Source organism: Lepisma saccharinum, chromosome 1, assembly GCF_977018435.1.
Source record: "Lepisma saccharinum chromosome 1, izLepSacc3.1, whole genome shotgun sequence".
Lineage (NCBI taxonomy): Eukaryota > Metazoa > Arthropoda > Insecta > Zygentoma > Lepismatidae > Lepisma > Lepisma saccharinum.
In genome coordinates this window covers 75,012,459-75,034,511 of record NC_139229.1, presented here as the reverse complement: position 1 = coordinate 75,034,511, position 22,053 = coordinate 75,012,459, and the positions used below count along the sequence as shown (strand labels likewise).

Sequence of the window (22,053 nt, the reverse complement as noted above, 5' to 3'; positions counted from 1 at the left end):
ATACTAACAACGAAGAAATAAATTCAGAGATAAATTTCAAATGCATGTGTATAGAGTAATTCTAGAAGAACAGAGCTATATCAGAGTATTGAACTTCTTTTTGCAGGATAACGTTTACAATATTCAAGCGACAGAATAATTAAGAACTGTTGCTCCAAGGGAAACAATGGGCGTAGTACTACCAACTCTAACCAATACACGTGTATTGGTTAGAGTTCTTGAAAGCATTTATTACGGTCCCAGGTTCGATCCTCCATTCTAGATGTTCTTTTTTAATTCTCCTTTTATTATAAACAAGAGCATGGTAACATTATTTGTAATAGCAGTGTATAGTGGCTACATTGTTCTGCATATGGAATTTATAAAAAAATAAACAAATGAATTGACACAGTCAAAGGGATAGTTTCATGTATAAGATCGTGAATTATGATACTCTAACGATAATTGTGTACTGCTTCAAAGACATTGACAAATATTAATGAAATAACTATTTACATTTGTGGCAATTCAGGACATACTAATTTTACCCCTTTTCCCACTCGAGTTCAATGCAAGGATACCTCCTCAAATATCGAATGGAAAGTTTTCATCATGTGCAATTCTCCATTAAATGTTTTTGCCGAGTCGTACTACCTTCGTTTTCTTTGTTACAAACAAGTATTCTTTGCACATTACATGTAGGAGGAGAGTTACATCTACATTTCACATTGGTGAGCTCCTTCTACTTACATTCAGGAGCGAGAGCTTGTAGGCTAGTGTTGTCGACCTCCGTGGCGAAGTGGTTAGCAGAGCGCACTACAACGCCAGGGGTTCTGGGTTCGAGTCCCGGGTAAGGCATGGGTATTTGTGTTTGTCCTGATGAAAAGAAACTGAGAAACTGTAAGAATTGAAAAGTGTAAAAAGTGAAATAAGTGTGAATGGTGGGGGATACCTCCGTGTAGGGGGTATTTCCTTTTCAAAAAAAAAAAAAAGTGGTTACCGTTCAGGATTGTCAATCTGATGGTCGTAGGTTCAAACCCTTCCGGTGGCAGAAGATTTTCGTAAGTTTTAGACCTATCCCATTGTGTTCATTGTCCACGCCGTGTGAAACGGAATGATTCAGTTTGGAATTAACGAAGGGAGAAGAGAAATATTAAATTACAACATCTCCATTTCATCGAACCTAGAAGTGGACAAAAATTGGATAATTGTTATAAATATTAAAATTACATTCATGTTTTTTGTGGTATAATCGCAAGTAAAATCAAAGATCTTACATGGAAGATTTTACCTTGCTCTGAACTCAGCCAAAAGGCATTTCGAACCGATCTAATACATTCTCCAATACATTTCAAAATGTTATTGAATGTTTCATGTCGATAATTTGACCAATGCATCAATTCTTGACGCTGAGACGATATTTTCTGCAACTACCTCTTCTCTTCAATTATTCTGTTCTTCTCTTCTCCTCCTCCTCTCCCCTCCTTTTGCTCGCTCTGCTTTTATCTCATATCGCCTTCCCTTCTTTTCTCGCATCTTATCTCCATCCCACTCATCTCCACTCCTCGTATCTGCTCTCCTGTCTTAGATTTCCGACTCCACTGCACTCTTCTCCTCTTCTTTTCGTTCTTCTATTTTTCTCACCTTTACTTTACTCTCCACTCCCCTCTTGTCGTCTCCTCTTCTCCTCTTCTCTCTTCTTTGCTCCATTTTCCTCATCTCTTTTACAATCTTTCTCCATGCTCTTCACTACATCTCCTCTCCTCGTCTATCCTCTCTTTCTTTTCTCCTCTACTTTTCCTCTTCTGTTTTCGCTTTCTCTTTTTCCTCTCCTTTGTCACCTTTCGTTTTCTCTCATCTCTTTTCCTTTCTGTAGACTCATCAGCGATGAAATACTAGAAAACCTATTTTTTTTTCTTTCAGAAATAATTTTGTCACTTGCGATATAATAGTGATATTTTAATAATTTTCTACAATATTTCTTTCTTTTTTTCCTTTCGCGTATTTTATAAATATCTATCGTGCATGTGGCAACCCTGAAATTGAGCCTAACTCTACACGCAATCCACCAACGCCTTGTGTAAATTGGGTTGCCTAGTTTAAAATGTCGTTGTCCTAAAACTTTTGAGAGACACTGTACAAGTAAGATGACTAGTTTAAACTGTAAATATTTATGTATATATTTTCCAGTCTGCCTATAGTTGTACTCGTGGCCAAGGTGGATTGTATACCCCTTCAGATGTTGAGCTGAGTTTAAGTACACTTTATGTACAAATCAGGACTAAACATACAGATTAAAGTGAGATCAAAACCACTATGGGCCTCTACTGAGTATCGAACCTGGGGCCCCTGTTATTTTGGACAACAGTGTTACCACTACGCCATCATGGAATCTTTTCTAACAGTTATGTTAACATATATTTAGAATTGCTGTGACAATATACATCCATGCCGCTTCACGTTATACCAGTTACTTTTTCTGCTGTACCGGTAACTCTATTTATACATTTTGAGAATAGCTGCGCTAACGAACTACTCCACGGTTAGCGCAGCGTATTTGTAGTGAATTCACAGGTATGTCGTAGGTTCGATCCCCACTTGAAGACGAGAGAAGTGCTCTCTCGGAACGCATAGATGGAATAAGTGTAGTTACAGCACTAGACAATGGATAATGTCCAATTAACATTTCATGCTAATATAGAACCATTATCACTAATATTCAGAGGTCTAAAGTTCATCCAAATCGTATGAATTATATAGGTGTGACGCGGCCTACAAGGGGAATGGTGTCAAAGTCAAGTATTGTGTAGGGATAGGATTCAAGGGCACTTAACTGCCAGTATGAGAAGCTCAAAGACCATGCATGTATGCTAAAACATGTAATTATACATATTTCAAATTTCAAGCATTTGTTAAAGTTGAAGTCCTCATTCGAACGCCACTTTACTTCGAAGAAAGTTCCGAAAGATCAGTTTGCCTCTGTCAACCATATGTCAAGTTCACGTGGATATATACTCCCATCAATAGCGTCAGTTTTATGAACTGACAGTACTTGTCAAGTTCACGTGGAGTAAATGAGATGTTGCCAATTCAGTTTCTTTAGATTTCGTAACGTGAGGTTACGGTTATCTTTGCTAGGTTGTATCATTGTGTTGTGCTATTTTGTTTTATGCAATGTGGAGACCTTGGGAGTGTAACGTCGTCGCACTTCATGTTGGATGTCTAAACACTGCAGGTAAAAGTGACAGTGCTTTTCAGAAAAACAGGTGTTCGCTCGAAACCAAATACGCGTCCGATCGGCTTTCTCTCGAGCTATGTCAAAGATACTGAACTGGCGTTCGAATAAGGACTCGAACTATACCAGTTCTATTTGCTGAGAGTAAACACACACAAATGCAATAAACATTCAGAAACACTGTATCTAAATATGAATTCGGAACTTATGCTCGATTGCTTTTATTGCAAATAATATGTGTATTCAATTAATTTCACTTCCTCAGTCACATATCACCTAAATTACATGGTGAGTCAAAATTATGTGAACACTATTTGTGAGTCAAAATTATGTGAACACTATACAAAGTAGCTGAGAAGCAATTTTTATCAATAATCGTGGCGCTTGGCGGTGCTATTTGTGAGTCAAAATTATGTGAACACTATTTGAGAGAAAGTATTTACTCAGAGTTTTCGTTATACAGAGTCTCAACCTGACCACCAGCACGATTAATGCACTCAAACCAACGTTCAACAGTACAATTTAGTGCCAGAACACACATTTCGTGGGAAATGTTGGATATCACACCTTTTATTCTGTCCTTGAGTTCTTCGAGGTCTCTCACTTTTCTACTATACACGCGCTCCTTTATCATACCCCATAACCAGAAATCACAGGGTGTGAGATCCGGAGAGCGGGCAGGCCATGACAACGGTCCGCAGCGACCAATCCAACGCCTTGGGAACTTTTGATCAAGATAAGCGCGAACGGTACAAGCAAAATGGGGCGGTGCACCATCTTGTTGAAAATACCCTTCTTGTCTAAGTTGTAGGAACATGTTATCAATGGCAAACTATTTCAGCATTTGTAAGTAGTCATCTGCATTCATTGTTTGGGTTGTAAAGAAATACGGACCAAGTACACCAGTAGCGGTCACGGCACACCACACATTGACCTTCGGAGAAGCACGTTCATGCTCACGAACGATACGTGGATTTTCAGTACCCCAGAAAATTGTGTTATGACCATTAACATGACCACTGGTATGACTAACAATGCCCGGCTGCATCCGTGACATTTCTGCCATAATCTCACAGCAGTCTACTCGTACCTTTTTCTGCCGAGCAGTCAAAGCTTGAACGATTTGTAAGTGATATGGTCGCATGCCAAGGTCCTTGGATAGAATTCGGTTCACTGTCCTCTGTGGGATCCCTGTTTCCAGACTGCAACGTCTCGTCGATTTTGATGGACTCCGTAGTATGGCCTCCTGCACTGCAGCAATGTTTACTTCACTTCTGCCAGTTCTAGGTCGCCCCGCATTTCCGTGATAATTGTCTGCTACTGATCCAGTTGCTACAAACTTCTGGTAAATGGGATATATTGTTAAACGAGTTGCTGGTTGTCTATTTGGAAATCGTTCTGCGAACCTTCGACGCACTTCTGTCGCCGACTGCACAACTTCCATTAAGCTTGCAACCACTCTTCTGTCCTCCAATGTGAGTCTGTCAGCCATGGGTACTAACAACCTGGAATAGAAAAGAAAACAGATTGTTCACAAATTTTGACTCACTCAAATAGTGTTCACATAATTTTGACTCACAAATAGTGTTCACATAATTTTGACTCACCCTGTATAATAGATATTCTTACTTTCTTCAACCATTCGTATTTTTCTGTTGCTTCTAATATCCATCTTTCATTTTTAGATGGCTTATGCGTGTTGGGCATACTTCATGGCAAAAATAACCGAATTATTGGACACGGTAAGTTGATTCTAAGTTATTATTATTATCTGTATAAGGGTATTGTTAGTTTAATTTTAGGATTTAGAAGTGAATAATGGTCCTTGGCAGTCAAGAGCATCTTGAGAAAGTTCAATCTTTATAGAAACTCTTTATTACATTGTCATGTATGAAGCACATGTCTCGAGTAGCTAATTCAGTTAAATCCAACTACATTATAAGAGAGGAAAGTGATATAAGTAACTTTGTGCAAAATGTATTATCTTTGCGAATGTATAATCTTACATCTTAGTAGAGCTTATGTACTGCACAGATGAAACATGAGAAACAAATAAATTCTTGTATGTTAGAAATCTAGTAGCAGATCTTGTTGAAGAGTAGAGTTGAATGCACAAGTAATGCCAAGTAAACTGTCCATCTTTATGTTTATTCTATTGTTTTTACGGAAAATAAGATCCTTAGGAAAATATTTGGGCCTAAAAGGGATGAGGAGACAGGTGAGTGGAGAAGGTTACATAATTTAGAACTACATAATTTGTATTCGTGTCCAGATATTATTAGAATGATTAAATCAAGAAGACTTAGGTGGGCAGGCCATGTGGCACGAATGGGAGAGGAAAGAGGAGTTTACAGGATTGTTGTTGGGAAACCTGATGGTAAGAGACCTGTAGGAAGGCCAAGACGAAGATGGTGGGACAACGTTGAGATGGACCTAAAGGAAATCGGTAGGGGTGGAAAAGAGTATATAGATCTTGCTCAGGATAGGGACAGATGGAAGGCCTGTGTTGCTGCAGCCATGAACCTTCTGGTTTAAGAAGGCTAGAGAGTTATACTCCATGAGGTCTTAAAAAGATCGCTTCGCGGGCTTGCAGCAGACTACAATATGGGGGTGTGTCTGCGAGAACCAATCAGGTCCGCGAATGAACGAGCCCGGTTGCCACAGCTAGCTCGCTGCACCTTTCTGGAAGGGTGAGTGACCTCTGCCTCTTGCTACCTCGGCCTGTTTGTTCGGCAGACGAGCAGACGACACGAGAGTATCCGCAACAGTGTGCGAGCGACGTCTGCTGTTAGCCCGCGAAGCGCTCTTTCTAATGCCTCCTGCAGTATAGTTAGTTAAGAATTTAAGAACTAAAACAAAACCCCAAATAATCTGTTGACAACCTCTGCACCATCATGCGTAACATTTTACGTAGGATCCAAGAGAAAAATTGATGCAACAGTCGTGGACAATTCCACTATAACTTGAAATTGAAAAGTAGTGAAATATAAATATGTTGCTCTTACTATACTATTTTATATCCTGCGCATTGTATCTGTACAATTCCGTATTTTTTAATTAACTTAGTGTCGTATTTCATCTTGTAGGTCTACTGTTCTTATCATTTAAACTATTATTATTATTGCTTTGCTCTTGACTTTTCTGTGCATACATAAATTCTTCTAGCCGTGGAAAATGAAATGTTTTGCCTTTGAACTAAGAAATATATTTCACTTTATTCTCAGAGTATGGCAAATTTCAAGTTGGTGATAAAGGGAAATAACAATTATTTTTTCTTCTTCCACGTTTACTTTATTTAGTAAAGAAAATGTACATGTATTTCGAAAGAATATGTTCCTTAAACTTTTCACCTTACTGAGTGAAGGTATCTCAAATAATAACGAAGAATAAACTAAGATAATAATTTTGTCCTTGGCTCTTGAATTAAATTAGAGACTTTGAAGACTGTGAGGATAAGAGGTTATGTTCCCTGTAAGGAAAGAGCATGCAAATGGAAAAATTTGCTCAACCAGTTTTAGTCTTGCAGAAGAAAGGAGAGGTTAGCTGAGAGAATAACATTCCAAAACAAAACGTTGTATGATGACCTGCTAAGGAGAGCATCGCCTTGCTTTAGCTTTGATTCCAGACTTGAGATAATTTGTACTTTATGACGTCACCAGAGAAAAAGTTATTGCTAACGTGGTGCAGCCTGTATTGCAAAATACAAAAAATTGGTGACTATTAAATTTTACTAGAAGCATTTTATACTCTTCTAATTTGCTTCATGTGATTGTAAATTGTGTGTGTTGTATTTCGTGCTTTTAAACACTCATGTCCTGATTAGTTCATATGCTTTAATTGAAATCTGATAATATTTCTTAATTATGATATGTCTGTGTCTGAATTGCGATTGTTGCTAGTCACTCTTATCGCCTTATTCTCTGTCTTTTCAGGTATTTTTCGTTTTGAGGAAGAAACAAAATCAAGTCACGTTCCTACACATGTATCATCATACGATGATGATTGTGTGCGGGTTCATCGGAACAAAATTTCTAGCAGGTAAGTTCATGCTGCATCAACTCGAATTAGCATGCAATGTTCATTCGGCATTATCGATTGACTTGTGCTTCTACTATTTACGCTTGTATAATGAGTAACGTCTAGTTAACACTGCATTCTAATAAAAAGAACATTGGCATTAACATTCGAGGAATAATTAAAATTGATTTAGCGTTTTTACATTTCGAAGTACATCAAAATATCAAGCTTTTTAACATGAATTACTTTGTACAGAAGTACATGCGTCAGTAATCTGGAATTCCACTTAAACAGACTTAATTTATAGATTTGAAAGTGAAAGTTCCTTGGATACCTCAAATTCAGTGCCTGCGTAGAATATCCAGCATTTTTCAGGGTGCAACTTCAGTGACACTTCGACGACAAGTTATCGCAATTTCTCGACAATGTAATTAACGTCATAATGGACGATTCTAACATATTATCAGCCGTAGCATTTAATGTTCCAGTTTTAAAAACACGTCCCAATCACAAAACTTTCATTGCCAGAGTACAAAAAAGTCAGTTCTTTCAGCTCTCCGGTGGAGAGCATGCAACTCTTTCAACACGACTGCAAGTGGAAATAACACCATTGATATATTTACTATTAGTTTACACAATCTTTAAAAGAAAATAATGAAATATTTCAGTGAGACTCTTGTAATAATATTATGTAATGTGATCACTATGATTAGGCTTGGTATATTAGGCTCTACAAATAAATACATAAATGTTATGAAGTTAAAACTATGGTGGTATTTGAAAGTCAGATTAGGGGGAATTCCCCTTTCTGGTGAATGAATAAGTCACCTAGGATAAGTAATATTTAGTATTGGGGGCATTATGTACATAATGTATTTAATATTGAAATCCTTAAGGAGAAGTTACTGAAATTTCCCGCATTGGAAATTTTTCAAATACCACACTTGCTACAACGTAGCTACAAGACGAACTCGTGTTAATAGACAAATTTCCTTGAGGCATGGCTTAAACCTTGAGCCAACATGTCAATGAAAAAGCAATAGCAAGTGATCTTTCCACTTAATACTATTGGTTTTTTTTGCCACGTATTGATTTTTAATAGAATATTTCAACATTTTCAGTCTTCATCAATTGATGATCAGTCTCGTGATACTTTGGAACAGATTTTTTGCTACCTTTTTCTGTTACTAACCTCGACCAGATAAGGAATTCATTAATTTGCCTTCTAGATTCACCGCCTTTGTTGTTTTTTTTTGTTGTTTTTTTAATTTCGTACCTTCATCTTGTGTTTTTCTCCTCAGAGTTCCCAACAATTCTTCCGTATGCATCTCCAATCTTGAATCAGAGGCTGATATTTCTACAAATGTGTGAAAAGAGGGTAAAAAATGGTTGTTTTCCCAGCTTAACATCTCGCGAATAATTTTAGGGACTGGTGCTAATCCCCCCCTTCCTCATTAATACCAAGGCCAATCCCACGCACTGATTGCGTGGACACTTGAGTTGGCCCTGACCTTCTGCTAAGGCGCACTCTGAGGTCAACCACTAGAGGACACGGACCATTGGCTTGCAAATGCAAACTTGATCTTGACCAGGAAAAATGGGTGGAAAAGTGCTGACCCTGTTATGCAAAGACATAGGATGAAAGCTCTCACTCGAGGAGAAATATCACAGTCGTTGTCATCATGTACGTACCCCTACACATCCCAAACGTTTCACCACACTCCGCTGATATCTGGCACGTCACCATTACCATCTTCACAAATGTATAATTTATGGTGTTTTTGGTAACAAATTTATCTTTGCACCTTTTTTTTTGTACGATTAATTTCAGTGTTTGCAGATAATGGTACTGCAATTTTGAGTCTTTCCAAGTGCGGTTAGCGCCTGAACTGGAAGTTGACTGGCAGTTAACTTGATCCATGTATTATCCCGTCAGCAGCTGGCAGTTTGCTAACGAACATGGCTGCCTCATCGAAAGATCGATCTCCACCTGTTGCATTGGTGTAAAAATAAACTTGTTTTCCTTGGCAGAGCTCAACTGATGTGCGTAGTAACATGCCAAAGGGCAATGCTTGTCAGAATTTGCTTTGCGAACTCATAGGGGAGACATCTATGCTATCGTGAAGCAAGACCTGCTACTGGAAAATGGTGTAGTGGCTATAGGTAGGGACGTGATGTTTTCGTTTTAATTATAACACCTAAAGTTGGGAAAAGCATAATAAAGTGTCTAAAATGTATTTGGGTAAGTTAAGGAGGCACGTTTTCGGTGTTTCGGAATCGCGAAATAATGCGAATTATGCCATTTTTCAAAATAATACTGAAGTTTGCACTTTAACGCGAAAAATAACACCGAATTGCAGTAAAACCTATCATATTTAGGGAAAATAAAACTAAAAATTCACGTCCCTAGCTATAGGCGATAGTTTGGAGTGCATGTTACTGCTGCTGACCTTTTATTTATTATGGTTTAGTTACGACGATTTTGATTTTTGCACGATCCAAAAATATGTATTAAAAATTGTTACTTTTTGTCATCGTCGAGTGGAAATATTGTAAGGAGTTGGCTACAATGAACGAATGCTCAATAAATATATTTATATTCTTCGGAGTAAGAAATATGCACAAACGGGTATAAAACTTAAGTCAAAAGATATGTGCAAAATTTATTTCGTAATTACATTACCATGTAGAAGTTATTTATATTCCGTGTTACAAATCCACTGCGTGCACAGATAGGCTAATCAGGATTGGACGTACAGTTTAGAGTGGTATCAGAACCACAATGTGCCTCCACTGGGTATGTATCGAACATGAGGACTCTTGATTACAAAGTGATGTGTTAACACCACGCCATCGGTATAGGTAAATAGAGAAACAAGGAAAGAAGAGAAAGAGAAATAAATATTGTAAGAAGTAAACCAAAGAGGAAGGAAGGAGAGAAATGCGAGCAAAAGGTAGTATTTTAACAGTCATGAGACTATCAAAAGAGTACTCACTTGAAGCTATTTGGCCCACCCTGAACGAAATCCTCTGGCGACTTCACTGAGGGTAAAAGGAACCGCTCTCTACATGTAAGGACGTCAAGTCATACATCCAGGGACTCTACATGTAAGAACAGAGTCTGCCAGCATCAATGCATCTATTAGTTACATTTTATTTACTCAACTAAAGAGACTAATTTGTATCCCTTTGAGTTTTAAACTTTTTATCATGAGGTTACTTTAAACCTTTCTTTTTACTGCGATATTAATGAACGAATATAACAATGATGCAAGGAAAAAGAAATAAAACTCTTTCTACAGTTGGATTTTGATGCTGTAGCTTCAGATTGAGATAACTTAATCTCAACATTCCGAAAGCACAAGGTTAAAAGAAAAGGACAACTCGTCATTCGCCTTCTATATGTAATTAACGGTCACCAGTAAGTGTCACCGACACTCAATGCATGGTTGCGTGTGTGGTCAGGGATAAACGTAATGATCTGTTGGAATCCCAAGTTTGCTTTGGCCTAAAGAGGGAGATGTAGGACATTTTTTTCATTGACACCGTAACACTAAAAAAACCTATAATTTCATCATTGTATCCAGTTGAGCAAGTCGTCTGTAAACAACAATGTACGATTTGAGGGGTCACTAATGTCCTTCACCAAGTTTCACTTTTCTTTCAATCAGTAAGCTTCGTAGTTATTGTCTCGTTTCAGCGCCATGTTTTAGTGCAAAATATTTTTAACCTTAGAAACTAATTAATATATATATATATATATATATATATATATACATAATACATCCATTTTGCATATCAAATAACTGCTTTAACTAGCCAGACCTACCTACCTTTTGCTCTATAAGCGTTTGCCACAGGATGACGCTATTGTACTTCTTTGTGAAACGATTCCACTGTTCATTTATTAAAGGCACTTCCATAATAACTTGGGAAACGTTCAAACATTACTTGCATGAATGTTATGACTTAAGGTCGAATAGAAATGATAATTTTCTTTCCTCTTTGCAGGTGGTCATGGCACATTCCTTGGCCTTATAAACTCATTTATTCATATCATAATGTACTCCTACTATATGATGGCAGCGATGGGTCCAGAATTCCAAAAATACTTGTGGTGGAAGAGGTACATCACGAGGATGCAGATGGTGAGTACCTAGTCTTTTCGTTTGCTGTATTTTGTGTCCTGTATTGAACAAGAATTACTAAATATTTATTGACTTTTGTGTAGGCACATTAATTGTCAATTTTGAAATGCGAAGACTTCAATCTGGCAAGAAAATTAACGGCAGTAAAATATTCCAACAGACTGTATACAAATAATATTATTTCGATAGTTAACGGGTATTATACAAATAAATATTTCCCAGAGCAGTTTGATATGTGTTGCAACATGATGAGAAATTAGGGCCAATAAGAAACACCATCCAGTTTCCGTTAGCCGATTAACTTCTAGGTGCCCCAAAATTTCTAGTATCGTCAATCACAGACGTAATAACTCTTTTGCTAATCATCTTTTAACTATTAAAGAATTCCAAGCATAAAAAACCAGCCATCAAACACACTCAGAACACTCCAACGCTCTTGGTAACTTCATACTGATTGTGAACAGTTGCCAACATTTTACAACATAATGAAATGTCAAATTAGTTAATTACTGCTCTTAAACATTAAGAGAATTCTTCGGAACACTGTTATTTAATATGAAAGTAAGGAACTTGGCGAAACTTTACACTTATTGTCCACTCCTGTTCACATAACGTGGCACTCATGGGTTCGATACCCGGTGGAGGTTCATTACACGGTGGTTCGTATCCCACTTCTTACTGTAGGTCCAGTCTCAATTAGCCTATCTGTGCATAAATAGGACAACAATAATTCAAACATAAAGTGGCATATTTTATAAGGTTGGATATCTACAGTGTGTGCCACTTTATCTGGACAAGAGTGTACCAGAAATGGGAGAATTTGATTAGAAAGAATTGATATTTTATAAATTATGTAAGACTCCGGAGAAACATGGTTTTATAAAAATGTGAGAATTCGGCCAGACGTCTAATTGGTTTTTACATAATGTGAGAATCTGTGAAGCATTTTTAGCTTTATAAGCAATGTGATAATGCTGCAAAACATTGCTACTGTATTAATTATGTGTACATTCTTGAAACATTGGAATTTAATATTTAAAATGTGAAAATTCGTCAAGACGTTCGGTTGTTTTACAACAAATGTGAAAATTTTGGTGACAATCATTGTTCATTTAAAAATAATATGAGAATGCGGCGAAACATTTAGCCGTTTATAATAAATGTTAAAGTCGATGGAACATTTAGTTCATTTATCAACAATGTACGTGTTGATGAGGAGGTGACAAAGTGCCCAGTTATTTGCAAGTGTGTTATTGTGCGCTGTAAGTCCATACTTTTTTATCAGGTACCTCTTTCTTCAGTGAAGGGCTCTCAGTGATCACCACAGGTGAGAACGTATTGTTGTGCCACTTTCAAATTGTCTGTAGGTGTTCATGCACCACGATGTAATGCATTGTAATGGCACACCTTAACGTCATACTTCTTTCGCGACTAACGAGAAGTTACGTCTGCGTGCGTGCAAAATGCTGTTTCGACACTCCCACCTTCATGAGATAAACAAACAAGAGCTGCAATAATCCTTTTTGTATAGCTCTGTTGCAGTGTTACTGCACCTTGGTGAGGTTGAAGGCAGGCGAAGTAAAACCTAATTACGATCGAAGAAAGACTTAATAAGTCATGGAAGTTACATATATTTTTATGTGCAGTTTTCTCCTTGTTAAAGTCCAAAGTTTTCATGCATGTACAGTCACGGACACTTCTAGATTGTAACAATTCCATTGAAACTCAATGGAATCGTTACAACCCAGAACTGTCCGTGACTGTACAAAGCAACAGAATTATGCTCGTGAACGCTGGCCTTCGAAAGTGGGGCTGATGAGGCTACAGTCTCCTTCGATTTTTTTTTGATTTTTAAAAATCAATATTTTCAAATTAAAGCAGTTGAGAACTCGAGAAAATCGAGAGTAGTAAATGCAACCCCCTTTAAAATGATCCCCGATTGTCATTTTTGAGAGTGAAAGTTCTAAATGTAAGAGATATCTTATTGAGTATGACATGACGCCCCTAGAATTGAATTGAATTGACGTTTTAAGTCCACTTATGCGTAGAAACGCTAATCGGGACTGGACCTACAGCTTAAAGTGAGATCCGAACCACTGTGCCATGTGCCTCCACCGGATATCGAACCCAGGACTCCTTGATTACACGGCGACGACGTTACCAGCCCTATAAAGCAGCTGTGTACTATCCACCTTTACAATTCCAGCCTCCCCCGGAAAAAAAATCCTGCGTACACCAGTGCTCCCGAAGTCTAGAAGCAGAAAAACTGCGTAAAGTCTTGTCGGACACCAACAGTACAAAGGTAGTCTAGCGAGATAGCCTCAGAATTGGGCAAAAGCATTCCAAACGTCATCCCAAACCGTACATGTTATCACAACCTTTATATTTATCATCCCGCAATACATATTCTCTAATTTATATCATTATCATTGGTCTTTCCCTATACTGTTAGCCACATAATGATTTCCGTTCATATCAATTAAGACGCGTTTCTATTAATTTGGTCCTAGGTCTGGACCGAATATAGCTATCCGTATAGAATATGAAATTACCTTGCATGAACGATTATGGGCGTATGATTGGAAATTCTGCACGTGTGACGTATTGTATTCTCAAATAAGAATCAATTAAATGCGTGTTGGTCTCAATCCAGCTTTGCTGACTTTTTCTTCTCATAGAAATCACAACATTTTGGGGAATCTAAATGACTTTACCGTATTTATTGTCATATTGTTGCTTGTATATTGAAATTTAATTTTGTGCACTATATTTTTTCTACCTTGAACACTGCACGTTTGAGATGCTCGAATAGCCATTGAAGATACATTTGAAATACTTTCATCAACAGAAGTGGACAAAAGTATTTACATTGCAACTTGGGGAACACTTAGGGAACAATTTAAGAAACTTTTTCAATCACAATGTAAACGCAATGCCCGCCAACAATATAAACTTGTCTGCAGGTTTGTGCAAAAATGTGTCAAAGAGTGCTGTGCACACTTTCCTATGTTATAATCTAAAAAGTTTTCTGCATACCATGCATGCGAAAGTAATTTTATAGGAATCATAGGCTTAACTTGGTGGGAGCAAGGGGGCACTTGCCCTCTTCCCACCAGACTTTTAGTTTATTGTTTTCGTAACCTCCTGAGATCTTAGGAGAAGAGTAATATTTGTATTTGTACAACTGTAACAGTTATGTAGCAATCCTGGACGATATTTTTATGGGATGGAAAACTTTTCGACTCTTCATCATCCTCAAAATTAGTCTCCGGGTTGCACCCATTGAAATGGTGTAAACGGGAACATGATTTCCACAGTTCATGTTCTTGAACCTTATTATTATCGCTCATAGTCACTACGTCGAAACTTTAGCATTTCAAATTTAAATATTTTTTCACTTCTTCAAATTTAGTACTTAATCATGAATGACTTATCTGTATTTATTTAGTTTTTTATTTTGTATTTGTAGCTTTCTGAGTTCGTAATTTATTGCAATTTTTTGTTCTCGTTCTATTTCTTTATATTTTAATTGTTATAATTTTTATTTTCGTTATTATTTTTATTTTGTTATCATTTTTATTTTTTCGTAATTTTTTATTTATTTTTATTTTCTTTGTTTTTTTTTCATTTTCGTTATTACTATTTTTTCTTTCAGGCACAATTCTGCCTAGTGTTCTTGCATTCACTACTCATCCTGGTGTATGATTGTAATTATCCAAAGTTTGTCGTCGGTCTGCTCGCCCCGAACGCTGCGTTCTTCTACTTCCTCTTCCACGATTTCTACGTTCACGCATACAAAAAGAAGCAGCAGCGATAAAACGTACCACAACCTATGACGCATTTCGCGTTGCGCTATTTATTATTTCTCTCTGGAATTGGTTACCATTTGTGTTTTTTTAATTTAGTGTAAAATTTGTTGTGCAGTCAGGTCGTTCTGATTCGTATTGCTTGCGTTTATTATCGTTGTTTTTGCAAAAAGAAAGAAACAATCGGCACTGCAAAGTGTTAATTATAGTGTATAAGAGAAAATGCGTTATTTTGTACTGTCCTGAAATATGTGTGTACATATCTCATGTCTATGTTTGTATGTTGTTTACATATCCGTACAGTTGTTGAATTTAATATGTTAATAGAGCTATCATCAATACGTACATACATAAGCGCACCGAAGATGAGGTTATGGGGCCGTAGCTCCCGTTTGTACTTAATTTTTTAAAGAAAGTAGGTCCATTTTTTAATCTTTAATGGTATTCGAAATGCATTTTTTAGCAGCTGAACCCACCCCTCAGAAATGTTACTGGCTGCGTTTGCATAAAAGGTTACTGGGAATCTGGAACAATTTTGTGTTCAGATATTTCAAAGTTATCATCAATGAGAGTTTTAAGGTGTATCCTAACGAAGGAGTGAATAAGTCTAGAATTCGTTACCCAAACTGGGAACTTGGAGGGTGTGTGCTCGGAAGAGGGGTGGGTGGCACTCAGGTTTTAGTTGGTGAATTTTAAGTCCGCTTTATGCACAGAAGTCCAATCGGGGCTGCATCTACAGTTTATAATGCGATACGAACCTCCACCGGGTAGGTTTTGGTTGGTGGCGAAGCACCTCAACGATCCTACGCGGTTTAGATACTCTCTGGGGGTTCTTTTGAATACCTCTGACATCCACGACAGAATCTGCGCTTCCAGAAAGATGGAAAGCTCAAAACGACATTCCAACGGGAGGAGTTATGTGATACCAAGGTCGCTCCACAGAAGCCATTATCCAAAATATGAAGCAATCCCCATGGCCTAGAGAAGTTGCCATCAGCAAGAGCTAAATGACCGGTCCATAAAAAGATGAAGATGTGCAGAACCAAACGTAACTAATTATAAGTTTCCAAGATGTTCGTGATGGTTTGCGACGCTTTCTGCTCGCGTTGAGGACCAAAATGCCGACAATGTAAGAAGAAACGTCTCAGATTGTCCTTGAGATTACCTTTTATGGCACAACTTTATATCATATTTTAACATTGTTTCGCTACGGAGTATACCATGAAACCATGATGCCAACTATAGGTCATATCTTGGGCTCTGAACTAAATACTAAAATGCATGTTACTCTAGGAGCGTATTCTGCCTCCAAAATGTTGATTTGGTGACTTACTTGACCACAATGCAAGCCTCCAATTTCAAAGGTTTGTCAAGTTTTTATGTGCCCATAAAAGTTTATTGAGTTGTGTATCTTTTATACGTATGACTTTTGTGTTTCCCACTCAATTCTCTATTTGATCATTTGAAATTTAATGCCTATTAATCAAGAAGGAAATGGTGTTTCTTTTATTGTCCACATGGATTGCAGTGTCGCTTTGGTCGTTTTAACCAAAAGGCCATGCAACACTTTTTGTACAAGTGCTCTTCACCCAGCGCAAAAATGAGTCATTTTCTACAATTAGCATTTTGGAAGAACAACACAGACATGCAATTACATGCACTGCTATTGAAAATCAAAATACTTAATTTAAATTTAGTGGAATTCTCACCATTCTTACTTGAACGATTGCTATGAATTTTTATCACTTTCTGAAATGTTATATTCAATTAGCAAACTTAGAGCTACAAGTCCTTCGGACGGACTTCCTACTTTGATAAAACTATATTATATGTTCATTTCAGTGTTGTCCTGTATTGTCTTCGAAACATTTTTAAGAAATATTGAGAGAAACATATGACAAGAGATGATACATATAATATTTCTTTACTGTGCTGAAAGGTAAAATGGCTTATCATTGTTTCAAATCAACAAATTAATGCATTTCATCAGCTGTTGTGTGCTCTGTGTTACGGGGTATTGGTGTGGGGAGGTTATAACGTTACTCACTCTCTTTATCTCAGCTTTCCTGAAATAAAATAACCCCTAAGACAAGAAATGATGACAAAATTCAAGACTGACCGCTAACGTTGAAATTTTAATCGTTTATTGTTAACTGGCTGATTCCGAAAATACAACTGCATTATAACTAATTGTTTAATCAATCGTTACTAATTGATTATACATATTAACTTACATCTGTTTATAGTTTTTGAGAAACGACATCATGACAATGACATCATCATAAGCATCATTTAAAAAATAACTACAAATGTAGTTGAATTTTTAATTAATTCTACAAAACACACTGTCCTCCTCCCTCACGAAATTCTCAAGCACTCCACTGTTATCAGCGAAAATATCATTGTGTTCATAAAACATTGTATAATGAGTTCGATTATATGGTAGTCTTTTCAATATCTGCAACAAAATAGTGTTATCGATTTTCTATATGTATTCTGTATAGTATGGAGTTATGTCGTTGCACACAAAATGTCTGTGCGAGTACCTTAGTGCATATGTTTGCGTGTGTGTATGTCTGATCGAAATTCCTTGCACGTTCTTTAGCTTAACGTTTAGTAATAGTTTAAATTAGCAATAGGTACTTAGTATAATAGGTCGGTTAGGCATCGTTGTCACGATAGACGAGTGAAGTAGGATGAATATATATAGTTTATGAATTTCAGGTGCTACGAAGGTATATGATCTGTGTTCAGATTGTATGTGTCTGCTATAAGTTATTCAACTTATTTGAAAAATGGTAATGTATAATTTACGATTTCAACCCCAAAACAAAGTTAAGATCTTGCCAGAGCTCGATAAGCATATTTACATTTTTCAATAGATCGGTTGCATTTATATGATTGAATTGACCTCATGTGCGTAATATTATGAGTATATATGTTTCAACACTTTTAGTTTGCTCTTTGCAAGAATAGTACATCTAGTAATGCATTTCTTAGCAAGAGTGCGTATTGTAGTATGCATTTCGCTGGAGAAGTTTGTAATTCACTATCATAGTCAAACAAATCGCAACTAAAAACATGATAAAATGTTATGATATTTGTACAGTCAGAAGCAAAGTAAATTGAAATTTACCGTAAGAAATTTAATTCATTTTGAGTTTGCGAACTTAATATGCAGTTCAGATCATCCACAATAACATATTTTGTATTTTAATTGCACGGTCAAACTCTAACAAAATAAATCCTAGAAGCGCTAGGTCATTGCTGTATGTGTAATCGTATTTGTTTGCTTCTGACTGTACCCTCGAATGCTCATATTGACATCTGCAACAAATTTAAAATAGATTCAGGTGCTACCATTTTATGGAAAAATACCTTATCAATATAGCATAATGAAGACAGTATTTGGCATAGACATATCACAGGTGTAAGTCACCATACTATTTGCAAGGTCGGAACTTTGTAATAGTACTAATATCGCCTTATTTTCGTTATTACATTCATATTTTCATGTATTGTACACCATATGTAAATTGAAAGAATATTGTATGAAATGATAAAACTTGAAAATAAAATTTATTCTTTTTTTAGAAAAATAATCTTGGTTGCATTTTATTTACATATGTGGTTTATTTCCCAACTCTCCTGATTGAATTAAAACGTCATGGCGTTGTTTGAGAATACTGAAGCTTAATGAATTTATGTACCACACTATTTGAGTTGTACATACCATGAGTTATTACAAGAACATGCGCTCAAAACTAACTTCAATTCAATAGAACAGTTGTTGAACTGTAGTAATGGGATTGTGGACATAATGGAATTGCATTCTAAACATACCTAACTCACTAACCCTTTTTTAATGCCGACATGCGTATCAAATAACAATTATGCTCGTATCTGTTTACTACAAGATTGCACAATTCAAATGTAACTAAATTATATTTGTGATCTGGCGTGTTAATTATTTAGTATAGGCCAAAATTATATCCAAGCACTCTAAGAATATACAGGGTGGCTCAATAAGTCACTTAACACCCCCAGTACAACGCCACTGCGGCATGGAACGTGAAAATGGCGATGACCAATCGTTATCAGGCCAAGGGGGAACCACATTGACGTCACCCGCATGGTCGGCAGCCATCTTGATGTCCGCCATCTTGAATTCAACTTCAGAAATTTAAATGGGAAGGGGGTCGTGCGACATATCAAAATGGGCTAGAATTTCACCAGGAAAACAACTGTGACACTTGTTTTCACCTAACTTTAATTGTTGCAGAGTTAACAATACCACAAAGTTATGGCTCAATAAGTCACTTAACACCCCCAGTACAACGCCACTGCGGCATGGAACGTGAAAATGGCGATGACCAATCGTTATCAGGCCAAGGGGGAACCACATTGACGTCACCCGCATGGTCGGCAGCCATCTTGATGTCCGCCATCTTGAATTCAACTTCAGAAATTTAAATGGGAAGGGGGTCGTGCGACATATCAAAATGGGCTAGAATTTCATCAGGAAAACAACTGTGACACTTGTTTTCACCTAACTTTAATTGTTGCAGAGTTAACAATACCACAAAGTTATGGCTCAATAAGTCACTTAACACCCCCAGTACAACGCCACTGCGGCATGGGACGTGAAAATGGCGATGACCAATCGTTATCAGGCCAAGGAGGAACCACATTGACGTCACCCGCATGTTCGGCAGCCATCTTGATGCCCGCCATCTTGAATTCAACTTCAGAAATTTAAATGGGAAGGGGGTCGTGCGACATATCAAAATGGGCTAGAATTTCACCAGGAAAACAACTGTGACATTTGTTTTCAGCTAACTTTAAATTTAAGGGCGATTTCCGCATGGGAGAGTGACACGTCCTTTCCTTTTTGCTTAAATGTTTATTGTTCAAATAATCGTTAGTATGTGATTATGTGGTATTTATTGTTAGACCAATCACTGAAAATGTCCGGATATTGACTTACCGGTATGTACATATCTTGTAGTATTGGTTGGCATGGGAATTCCGATTGTGTTTTGTCTTTACATAAAAGTTTAAAAGAGTGATGATGTGAATTGATCGTGTCAAGAGTAGCATATTTCCTTTTTCACTGATCTGAACGAAAATGCCACTAACACGTGAGGAACGGATTGCCATCATATTGATGTCAGGGGAGAGAAGTACGCGTGACATTGCCGCAGACTTCAATAACCGCAATCCTGCAAGACAACCGGTGTCACATGTGGCCGTCAGCCAGTTGCTGGCAAAGTTCCAAGATGCTGGATCTGTGGATGACAAGCCGCGACATGGACGTCCGAAAACAGCCACGGATGAGGGTACTGCTGTAGCGGTGTTGGCATCATTTGCAAAGTCCCTAACCCGTAGCACACGGGGACTGGCACTGGAAAGTGGTGTCAGCAGGGGTTCAATTAAAAAAATTGTACGTGACCACCACTGGCATCCGTATAAGATACAGCTGCAGCAGCACCTTAGTGAGGACGATCCAGACATTCGTTTGCAGTTTTGTGAGTGGGCTATAGCACAACTGCAACGTGACCCTGCCGTCGATAGCAAGATTCTGTTCAGTGATGAGGCTAATTTTTGTGTCGGGAGAGGTGAATAAGCAAAATCTGCGGTACTGGTCACCCGAAAATCCACATTGGACAGATCCCAGCAAGGTGACGGGAGGCGGGAAGCTAATGGTGTGGTGTGGTACTTGGGGTTCCCGACTTGTTGGTCCATTTTTCATTGAGGGCAACTTAAATGCAGAGGGCTACTTGCTTCTGCTACGGGAGCAGATCTTACCATCCTTACTGTCCGAGGATGGGAGCTAGCCTGAATGGTTCCAGCAAGATGGTGCTCCACCGCACTATGGGATGATAGTCCGTCAGTACCTGGATCAACAATTCCCTCACCACTGGATTGATCGCCGAGGGACTGTGGAATGGCCTGCACGCTCACCTGACCTGACACCATTGGACTTTTACCTCTGGGGACACCTGAAAGCCATGGTGTATGCTACGAAAATCAGGGATCTGGCCCACTTGCGCACACGCATTGTGGATGCCTGTACTGCAATAACTCCTGAGGTTCTTCAGAATGTGGTAAGGTCATGGGAGAGACGATTACACGTGTGTGTTGCGCAAGAGGGACGTCATATTGAGCATGTGTTATAACTTTGTGGTATTGTTAACTCTGCAACAATTAAAGTTAGGTGAAAACAAATGTCACAGTTGTTTTCCTGGTGAAATTCTAGCCCATTTTGATATGTCACACGACCCCCTTCCCATTTAAATTTCTGAAGTTGAATTCAAGATGGCGGACATCAAGATGGCTGCCGACCATGCGGGTGACGTCAGTGTGGTTCCCCCTTGGCCTGATAACGATTGGTCATCGCCATTTTCACGTCCCATGCCGCAGTGGCCTTGTACTGGGGGTGTTAAGTGACTTATTGAGCCACCCTGTACAATACTTTTCTCAATAGTTGTATTATTTGCAATTGTTGCATAACTTCCAACAATTTGATATCGCGTTCTACCTATATATGACTAATTATAATTATTTTTAAAACGTGCAGACTTGTTAATTTACATTATACCTTCGACTTAATTTCTCTGAGAGCTACAAGAATATTTTAATTGCTGTAACTGAATTATCCCATCTCACAACCTGTAAACAAATTAATTGTGGAAAAATACAGGAACGAATTGAATTAAGCATGAAATATTTGCTTGGCTGGCTTATTTTTATATAGGGAAATAGTTTTGGTAGGCTACACTTTTAAAAGTGCCAACATTTTCCATTTATGTAACTCCTCGAGTGAAAATTCCCATGCGCAAGTTTCTCTTATTACATGTAGGCTTAA

The 22,053-nt window shown here is 37.7% G+C and overlaps 1 protein-coding gene across 1 annotated transcript in view; it reads left to right on the top strand.

The window, feature by feature from the left end:
- The window catches only part of LOC145996683 (very long chain fatty acid elongase AAEL008004-like), a 37,089-nt gene extending 18,356 nt beyond the window's left edge, over positions 1-18,733 (top strand). Inside the window, exons 3-6 of the mRNA XM_083133208.1 lie at positions 4,900-4,956; positions 7,147-7,252; positions 11,243-11,379; positions 15,035-18,733. Coding sequence (XP_082989334.1) covers positions 4,900-4,956; positions 7,147-7,252; positions 11,243-11,379; positions 15,035-15,196 — 462 coding nt within the window. The 3' untranslated portion in view covers positions 15,197-18,733. The remainder of the gene's footprint in view (positions 1-4,899; positions 4,957-7,146; positions 7,253-11,242; positions 11,380-15,034) is intronic.
- Positions 18,734-22,053: the final 3,320 nt, after the last annotated feature.